This window comes from Zingiber officinale, chromosome 6A (assembly GCF_018446385.1).
Source record: "Zingiber officinale cultivar Zhangliang chromosome 6A, Zo_v1.1, whole genome shotgun sequence".
Taxonomy (NCBI): Eukaryota; Viridiplantae; Streptophyta; class Magnoliopsida; order Zingiberales; family Zingiberaceae; genus Zingiber; species Zingiber officinale.
This window is the reverse complement of record NC_055997.1, coordinates 109,448,220-109,458,186: the sequence shown is the minus strand read 5'-3', so window position 1 is coordinate 109,458,186 and position 9,967 is coordinate 109,448,220. Positions and strand designations below refer to the sequence as shown.

At 40.8% G+C, this 9,967-nt stretch overlaps 2 protein-coding genes across 3 annotated transcripts; both read right to left on the bottom strand.

Annotated features, from left to right (window-relative positions):
- Positions 1–810: 810 nt before the first annotated feature.
- On the bottom strand, positions 811–2,512 carry LOC121997384 (BEL1-like homeodomain protein 9). 2 transcript variants are annotated; one of them, XM_042551768.1, is made up of 4 exons: positions 1,920–2,508; positions 1,460–1,836; positions 1,323–1,383; positions 811–1,239 (listed from the first exon to the last, which is right to left on the bottom strand). In XM_042551768.1, the coding sequence occupies exons 1-4, from the start codon at positions 2,355–2,357 to the stop codon at positions 907–909; spliced, it is 1,209 nt and encodes a 402-aa protein (XP_042407702.1). In that variant the 5' UTR covers positions 2,358–2,508; the 3' UTR covers positions 811–906. The 2 variants fall into 2 exon arrangements, with proteins under 2 accessions (XP_042407702.1, XP_042407701.1); XM_042551767.1 differs by having other exon boundaries at positions 811–1,383; positions 1,920–2,512.
- A 2,673-nt stretch (positions 2,513–5,185) lies between these two features.
- On the bottom strand, positions 5,186–9,301 carry LOC121997383 (rho guanine nucleotide exchange factor 8-like). The gene is made up of 7 exons (XM_042551766.1): positions 8,463–9,301; positions 8,260–8,376; positions 7,932–8,086; positions 7,769–7,843; positions 6,265–6,537; positions 5,817–6,140; positions 5,186–5,749 (listed from the first exon to the last, which is right to left on the bottom strand). The coding sequence occupies exons 1-7, from the start codon at positions 8,713–8,715 to the stop codon at positions 5,387–5,389; spliced, it is 1,560 nt and encodes a 519-aa protein (XP_042407700.1). The 5' UTR covers positions 8,716–9,301; the 3' UTR covers positions 5,186–5,386.
- Positions 9,302–9,967: the final 666 nt, after the last annotated feature.

The window sequence follows — 9,967 nt, the reverse complement described above, 5'->3', positions numbered from 1 at the left end:
ATAAAATCTCTGGTAAAACTTTACCCACGTTGCAACGGATCGCATCATAATGGATCTAGATAAAATCTCTAGTCTAGGCGCCTGTAACAGCTCCGGACACTTGGACTGCCTTCGCACAGGAGCACCTCGGCTGGACCAAGTCAAATCGGGTGCCCGAAATAGCCCTGGGTGCCCAGACTCCGAGCAGCTTGAATGGCTCCGGGTGCCCAGACTCCCGAGAGCCGGAATAACTTTGGGTGTCCGGACTCCAATTAACTTTGACTTTCCATCCAAGATTTCCACTCTAACTCCACACCTAATGATATATTTTACTTCCATTAAAAATTAATAATAAAATTTATTAAAATAAATACTTATATAAATATCAACTATTGTCACCCTGGATGACTTTTATAAATACTAATAATAATAATATTATAATATAACCATTACATAACTATCCATCAATATTATTTCACATTTATTAATATTATATTATAATAATTATAAATTATAATTGATATTTCATTTTTAATCAACAGAGGTACCACACTGTGCAATTATAACATTTATAAAACTTAAAAAATAATTTATTTGGAAAAAAAAAACAATATTACATGAAGAAAAAAAAGGTATAGTCATTCACATGGCACCAACTACCAGTGACTTCAACAAGATCAATCAAGACAGCTTTGACAGAGCATGTCATTTCCAATGCACTTCCCTATGTATCAATTGGCTTTTCTCAGACCGTCACTAGTTTTGTAGGTCACTGTCCTTCCACAGTGGTCACCTTAAACTAATCCCAAAGTCGACATAGCAAAACAAAAATTAAAGAAGACAACGAAACAGGATGATTATCTGCAATCGATATGCTTTTACAGATTAAGAAAGCAGTGTCTTGGCAAACAAATTACATTAACAAGCCTATTTATTCATCTCCTCGTACAAGCAGCAACATGAGCACTCCTCTGGGCCGTGAAGCGAGTCGGAAAAGTGAATTCCAACATTCCGGTGGAGTCCCAACGTGAGTGAGACTCCATTCCTGCAATGATCAGCAGATTCAAGTGGAGGTTCTCGAATGTGCGTCGATGGGTACTGATCGGTGCGACTTCTTGAGCTCGCGGTCTGGATTTGTGGAGGCTGGCCGCGATCGCCATTTCCAGACATCTTGCTCTTCTCGCGCATCTCCAGGGCGTGCACTTCCTCGACCATCGGCTTCCATACTCGCACTCTCGCGTTGATAAACCAGTTAGAAACCTGATCAAGAGGGAGGAAGCAGAACTAGAATCACGCACGCATAGAAACTGCTTTGGACGAATCTGATTGTGTTTCGTTTTCACCTGGTTTCTTGTCAATCCTGTCTGTTTAGCCAAATTTTGCTTGTCGACGTCGGTGGGATACCTGAAACATGTTTCAGAAGAAAAATTGCTATCAGCATTAATTTGGACGCAGAAGGAGAACATGGGGGTCGACTCACGGGTGCAGGAAGTGTTCGAAGAGCCAGGCACGGAGCACGGCGACTGCCCGCTCAGGAAGCCCTCTCTGCGGACGCCAGAAGTGTGGCTGCGCGAAGGTGGCGACGGCTTCTGCCGCCGGCGGCCCATGGAAACAACAGCTTCTGTTCAGAAGCGAGGAGCTCGCCGTTGGTTCTCGATTGACGCCTTCGTTTCCGAGACCGTCGGTCGTCGGACGGAGTTGGCCGGAGATAATGCTCCCCAGGCCACTGAAGTGCTTGGTCATGGCCTCGAGAGCCATTGAGGCGTACGGAGCCGCATTGCTCAATCCTGCGACAGCCTCGAACGAGGTGACGACGGCTTGCATCTGATGATAATATTGTTTGTATCTTCTGTGAACCTAGAGATTATCATCCGAACGGAATAAACCACAGTGACGATCGATCGGAAAAGATAAAAAAATAGAGGAAATGGATGGCTCACCTCATCGAGCAGACAATTTAGCCGTGTCTTCCTCCGGCGGTGCTCCCCGCCGGTTACAGGGGAGAACTCCTTCCTCTCCGTCATATCTGCGCCCAAAAGCGCGTCCCCGAGGCTTCCTGCTCGCCGTCGTTGCTGCCCCACCTGGCACACCTCCTCTAGAAGCCTCAACGCAGGTTGGAGAAACCGGGAGCGGCCGAGCACCGCGGCGTAGCCTGTAAACGGCCCGTGCGGCGCCGACCGGCCGATCCGCGACGAGGACGAGTCGATGGAGAGAGAGCTGTGCGTAGGGAATCTGAGCTTCTCCCTCCGGCTCTGCTGCGGCACGTGGTAGCACGACCGCCGGTGGTCGCGAAGAAACGCACTCTGCTCCTCTTCCTGCTCCTCCCCTGCACCTCCAGCCAACCGGTTAGCCGCCGCTGCTGCCGCCGCCGACGCCATATCTTTCTCTCGAAAAGCGCAGGGAGACCCGTCAGATCGCAGAAAGCTCTCGCCTTTTTCTCTCCTCCCTAGTTAACTTTCCGCAGACAAAAGGAAAAAACATAAAGAAAGAAATTATGCAAGGGTTTCTATAAATTTGTCATCTGATAATTAACGCAGTTATACCATAAGGACAAGAAAGAAAAAAATAAACAAGAGAGAAAAAAAAAAGACAAAAGAAGCGGAATGATTTAATCGGAAGTGAGATGAGATCGAAATGGAAGGGGAAATTAATAAATACTAAGAAGATAACTTAAGAGGTAAATTTATAGTTGACAAGTAGCTGATTAAGGAGTTAGAGCACTTTTTTATTTTAGGACATGTATCCGTTTGCGTTGTGCTTCTTTCCTGTTAGTCTAAGATAAATTGACGGATAATAGAACAAATGAATCATTTTTTATCATATGCATCCGTTTCCATTAAGAATTAATTTTCATTGTAATAATTTACCATCTTTTAATCAATTATGCACTGTTGAGGTATGGAAATTACTAAATTTTATGAAATGTGAAATTCATCCGGTGCGATAATCATCGTATATGAAAAATAATTGGACCTTACCATGCGATAATCAACTCAGGATTTAAAAATTACTAAATATGAGAGTAGAAGATAGTATGGTTCCACACAATAGTCCCAGGACCCTCTAGAACAATTAATAGAACATAGGGATTAGGGGTATTAAAAATGAATTTGACCTGATGACTCAATTTGAGTCAATCCAAAAAAAAATTAAATTTAGATTGGATATTTTCAGATTCGAGTTAAATTTAGATTAAAGGTTTTCAGGTTAAATATTTTTATGTCGAGTTCAGATTGATCTGGGTGGACTCAAATTTATGATTTAATGAATAGTAAAATAGTGATAAGAGGTTAATTGAGTCGGATTGATTGGGTTGGTTATTTAAATTCAAATTTTAGAATTTCAGATTGAACTCAGGTTCTCATCAGATTTGGATTAAATTTTAAAAAATAAGTAATCCCATCTAATTTAATCATTGACATCCATAAGAGAGATATTCCAATTCACTTTCAAAATTCGTGTCCTTTTTTAGAACAATAAGCAGAGCACTATCTTTGCAGAAGACATAACAAGAACAGGAGCGGAAAGAAAGACTCCAACTGCTCCGCTAGTTACGTGTCGACGTGATTCGATGAGAATATTTCATATTGCACCTCATACTTTTTCGACTTTTCACATGCCACTTATAATTTAAAATATTACATCTTATCACACAATTCCAACGCGACCTAAAACAGTAAATCTAAATATTCTTTCACATAAAAGAAATATTCATTTTATTTTACAAATAATGAGAGTAAATCTAATATTCTGAATTATCAGGGGTGAACAAAAAGACTATAAAGTTTAGAGGGGAAATGAAATTTCTCTGTTCGGATGAATGATTGATTAAACGCATGCCTACTTGGCCAATCCTGTGTACGGTCGGCCCCGGCGGAGTCGACGATGGTGGCGAAAGCAGAGGAAGAGAGAGAGAGGGGGGGGAGAGGGCGCCCGTGTTTTGCGTCGACACGCGGATTACGAGGTTGCTGTTCAATCTATTTACTGTGCGAGGGTTTGCCTGCGTACTGGAGCGACGAAGGAGGAGAAAGAAGAGAGAGAGTGAGGTGAGGTGACCTACTCCATCAATCACACTACCACGCGAGTTGACACGAGCAGATTTGATAGGCGACTGATGTCCAATTTTGTGATTTTCTAGAGATAAGAATGAAAATGAAAATGAAAATGAAAATGAAAATTTAAATTAAAATTAAAATTAAAATTAAAAGTAAAAGTAAAAGTAAAAGTAAATGTAAAAAGATGTCCAGATCTCTTAAAAATATTAAAGTCATTTTAAAATAATAAAAAATACTATAAAATTATTATTAACAGCCATTTAGCCATTAAATTGCTGCTCTAATATTGAATTTAAAGTTTTAAAAAATTGATTATAATAGTTTTAAATTTTTTTTTACCATTTTAAATATATTTCAATTAAATTTAAGTATTTTTGCCTGATAAAGATTTTTTTATATATAACAATCACTTTATATATATTATTTTAAATAAGTTTATTAAAAATATTTATTTTAATACGTTGTGATAGACTGATAGTAATCTACTACATGTTATGAAGGTATTCGTAAGTTGCTATTAGAAATAAATTTTTTTTTATGATAAATGTTGTTTTGAAAAAGATAACTCTGCGAACGTCATTTTAATTTCAATTTTTCATTGGAATAAAATATCATTCACCCAAACCATTCATTATAAAAGATAGGTAAATTATTGAAGACATTGTACTTAACATATGGATCCTTTGTATGAGAAACATTTTATACTTGGTAAGAATTGATTCATCTATTAGAAATAAATAGTTGTACATGTACTAACTATGTCAATTCATAAAATAATTTTATTTTTTTATTATAATAAAAAATAATTATATTCACCTCAAATTGTTCCTCATAATCTATTGTTAAATTACATAAAGAGAGATAAATTATGGATTACCTTATTAAACTTTAAAAAGAATATCATTTTATTTATTATTAAGATTTATTACAATAGCTGATTCATAGTTGATCATATAACTTGTGACAATATACAATTTTATTATACTAATCAATAGCTTCTTCTAACACTTATAAATCATAACTATTCTAAATTTATAATAACTGTTACAAAATAAACAAATATGATAGTAACAATATTACGGTCGCGCAATTCATTTTTAAATTATATGAAAAAAAATAAATCATAAAATTATCCTGACTGCCAAAAGGACTAGAAACAAATAATTCCATTTTTTTTAACAATTATAATAATAATAAAAAAATGTCATTTTGATTTTGTGAATCAGTTTACTTACATGAAACAACAAAAGAAAACCTTGAAAACAAATCACATAAACCTCCATTTTATATACAATTTTTTTCTTGTGACTTTGTCTTCTCTCTTTCATTTTCCTATCAAAGTAATCAGACAACTAGTGACGAGCAGTAGGACTTCTCAAGCCTCCTAGGTGCCTCACCTTATCTATGTATAAGAACTTCTTGGTCTTAACCTCTGGAGGCTTCTTCACCACGTCCCCTGTGCTCCTCATGTCCTCGGCAGGTTCCGACTCGCTCGGCCAGCTCATGAAATCCGATAGAGTCACCAATTCTTCTCTGTTATCCGGCTTATTCGCCGGTGCTACATTGGAGAAGGATTGCCTCGCGTTTGAACTCTTGGTCGTTGGACCTTTAGCGAGAGAATCCGCGTAAAAAACATCATCAATTCGTGAAATAACCAAGTGAGCTAAGCTTTCCAAGACCCTCGAGTAGCTCTCGAGGATCGCCAATCCAACATCCTGTAGAAAGGAATAGTTGAATTATATATGGCTGTGTCAAGACAATTCTTTGAATTGTGTTTCTTACATTGTTGTATTGGATCTTGCTTATGTCCAGAGCCGATTGAGGGATCCCAGGAAATCTTTGCTTGATAAGGATCAAGATTGTCTCGGCTCGCTCTTCAAACTGCTCTCTCTTCTCCAAACTGATGGTGGAACTCCAGGAGGACTTGGCTTCCTTGTCATGCATTTTCTTCCTCCAGATCACAACGGAGGCCTCGATTCGGTCCTTGAGATCAACGATCTTGTGCTCGGTTGACAGGTCCAGGGTTTCCAAGAATTCTTCGGGGTCGAACACATCGTCTGTGGTGATGCTTTTGTAGATCGCATCTCCTAAGCTCGACCTCCCATTCTAAGACAGCATTATAATTCAAAGCCAAATTGATCGAACACTATCTTAAATCGATCATAGAAATCACATTCCACTTCAAGATTTTCATTATATTTCTTAAATTGAGACCAATGTTTAGTGTTACCTTTGGAAGAGATTCGATGTAGGCGTCGGGGACCTCCATTTCCATGAGAACCTGAGCATTGATTGCCATGGCTACCTTGAGCACTTGTGTAGCTGAATCTTTCTGGAACTGCAACCATCTGCTGGAGTCCTCTGAGAGTCCATGCGGAGGGACTCTCACAGTAGGAAGCCACCATTTGTCATCCTTTCTTTGTGCATTTCCCTTCTCCGATTCGGCAGCGTCTCTCGAAACATACCAGAACATTTTCTGGTCCTCAAAGTCATCGAGGGTGCCCTGAGTGATCAAGAACAATGACAGACAGTTTAGAGTTGCATGCCGATGAGAGCAATCTATTACTCTTATCCTAAAACCTAAAACTGTCGCTAAATTATAATTCGTCATGATTTGACAATGAACTGAACAACAATAGTTTGAACAGCTTATATGAGAACAGTTAGTTAAGCCTGCACAATCAAAGTTTCAAGCTTTTATGAAATATCACTCGCTCAAAGACATTGAAAAAGCTTATCCATCTTTAGAACTTGAATTGCTAGGAAAAAAGTTCCTGTTAATATTGATACGGCGATTGAGGTGAGACCCCCGAGTCAAGTCCAAGAGGTCGGTTGACATGACGATCAAGGTCAAGGAATGGTTAACCATTGAAGATAGAGTAGTCAATCGTTTGGCCAAGAGGATTATCCGACCGGATCAATGGGCCGATCGGACGCAACCGATAAGCTCATCGAACGCTGAGCTCCTCAACCTTGAAAAATAAAGACGAGTCAATATTCTACAAAGTCAGGACTACTTTGCCCTTTGAAGATAGAACGAGTGATCAGACAGAATGGACGACTAGTCTGATCGAACTCTTTAGTTGATACTGATAGGCCATACAAGGGGCAAGTTCTTGACCACACTTAATAAGTCCGATCAGCTGGAGTTAGTGTCGATCGGATCACAAAAGGGGCTCGATCAGCTTGTCATGTAAGCATACTATGGGCCCCTTAGCTCAACAATCTCATATTCATTTTTGGCATCTTGTGTCACGAGGACAGAGAATATTCTGCATGCAAGTTGTACCATAGAAGCTTCCCCTCTACCACACGCAAAAATTATGGATCCATTTGGAAGGTGTCAAAGCATCTTTATGGTCGAACCTTTTTTGGAAACGCTTTGCGATTCGTGCATAGACAAACAGAGACACTATACAGACGCGGGTACGTGCACACAACGCTAAGGTACATAATTTTGCACATCCAGTGTTCTTGCTAGAGTTCTTCATCTTCATCTACCAATAACTGATTTGAATATCGGAGGGTCTACGTCGGGGACCACTTACTTGGCTCGGTCACTAACACTCTTTTTGGCACGCATGAGCGTTTTGGAGCTATTTTCATGATAACGAGGAGTCTTCGTTTAGCCAAGTACCCAGTACTTCATCTCCATCGATTTCAGGCAGAATCAGCTATATTTTTGATGCAATAACCAGAACTATAAAGGGTTTTTTTGGGAAAGATTTGCTTACGATGAGCATCGTATCGAGCTTGCATAGTGTAGGGATGTTCAATTGAAGATCTTTGCGTTGTTGAGTTATCATTATCTGCACGCGAAACTTGAATGTAACTCAATACTGCCAAAGCAGCCTTAAAAGGGTTAAAAAAAACTAGTAAAGACAGTTCTTCTACGACCTCCATGGTTACTCCATCCTTTGATGTCTGCCTTGAAGGAACAAATTCTACAATGTAATCAGCAACTGACAAAAGCCAGTTCATTTCCCTCCTCCACCGCGCTTTTCGTTCAGCAGACATTGGCTCTAATCGCGATTGCTCGGCAAAAACAGATGCTGCTTGAATCAAAACATCCAAAAATATTAGTGAATTCCCCTTTTTATGGTTTAGAAAAGATCAAATAAACATGTGAATATCTAAAGCTGTTTGTATCATCAGTTAGACTTATCACTATTCAGAATCAAAGAAGATATCGAATTGCAATTCCTCGCAAAGTGAATCTAATTACCAGCAAGGTTGGTGATGGCATTGGACAGAGCAAGAGCTGATGAAACTCCTTTTCCACCACCTGACATATCTTCACCAAGCAGTAGCTTAGCAAATCTATCTTTCATCAGTTCCATGTCTGAAGAGGAAGATATGGCCAATGAACAGACAATACATTAACTTCCATTCTTGTTCATCCAGTTTTATCTAAGCTCGTTAGCTTACCAGAGGGCGGTGGACCAGCGGCGCCGCCACCATCATTCTGATGTGACCTCGGTCCGACGACCATGGATCGATCGATCTGCACTGCCCGGCTAGAAGGACCAGGGCCGGCGTCCCACTGGCCGTTGAAGAACGCGTCTTCATCGTGGGCTGGGCTGTTCGAATTCACGTCCTGCGGTATTTGACTCTTCAATGTAGAGTCGTACGCCTCGTCGCCCTCCTCATGCCTATGCCCTCGCTTGATCAACCGCACCATCAGCAGGCTCAGAGCCCGGACCTTGGTCCACAGCGTGCGAGGCTGCGCCCGGCCATCTTCCCGATGGCTCGGGGAGACGAGAAGGGGGGCGGAACTCGTCGTTTGACTCTGGGACGAAATTTTGCCGGATTGCTAATAAACCCCCAAATCAATCTCCAGGAACCAATACCGAACCCTAAATCTCGCAACTTTCCGGCTCAAAACATGTAACATGGGAACTTTGATCTCGAAACTCGATCAAGGCCGGCAAAGATTCAATCTTTGTCGTCGCCAAGGAGGGTGGAAGATTGCAATCCCACCCCTCAAGCTGGAAACCTAAAGTTTGGAGCTTTATCGCCGGAATCGAACTGGATAACTGCTTGGAAGACGGATTAGCTTCGGATCGAGGAAGACAGGGAGAAAGAGACGGGGGGATTTTAAGTGTTGCCAAATTCTGCGAAGGGAAGGAACGTGAGGTGCACATCGAAGGCGACGGCTGGAAGGAGCGGTGGTGGATTGGAACTAAAATAGGAAAATGGAGAAGGAAATGGCGTCTTTTTTTGGGAGACGGAACGCGAGGACGATACATCTGTCGACGTGGTTTGGTGCTTGCGAAGGGGAAGGAGGAAGCTTGAGGTTGCCTTAAAAGAGAGGCGTCGATAGGGTCGGGTCAAGTCAAGTCGCATTGCTCATAGACTGATCAGGCAAGATTTGAATCGTGCCTAAAATAGTCAAACTTCGACTGGATTGTGTTTGACTTGACACGACCCTGTGCGCATGTCCGAGTCGAATCACGGGCCCTTTTCAATTTAGCACGAACACGATTTTGGGCTAGGCACAAATCAAGAACAAACCAAACACCTCTCGTTAGGAAAATATCGACAGAGTTTAATGCCTGCTTTTCATAGGCCATGTTTGGAAGGAAGTGTTGGAACTTATTCCATAATTTTTCGGAGATTGCTATCTCAATTAGAATTTGCAATTATTGTATCAAAATTCAATTGGCTGTGTTGAGACTTTAAGTCATCCTACTGCCGAATCCGAATCTGAATGGGGCGTTTAGTCGGGAAAAGGAGACGTAGAGGTCTACGCTTGACGTAGTATCCTTAAAATAAATTCGTTCGGCAAATATTGTAGAGCGAGATGCACGATAAAAAAATAAATAAAAGAAACGAGTGGGAACAAAGGTGGGCGTGTCTAGTCATCTGGGTTGAAACGCTAGCCGCACTGATCATCAATGGATTGAGCTCGGCCGTTTCATTCAAATAGTTAT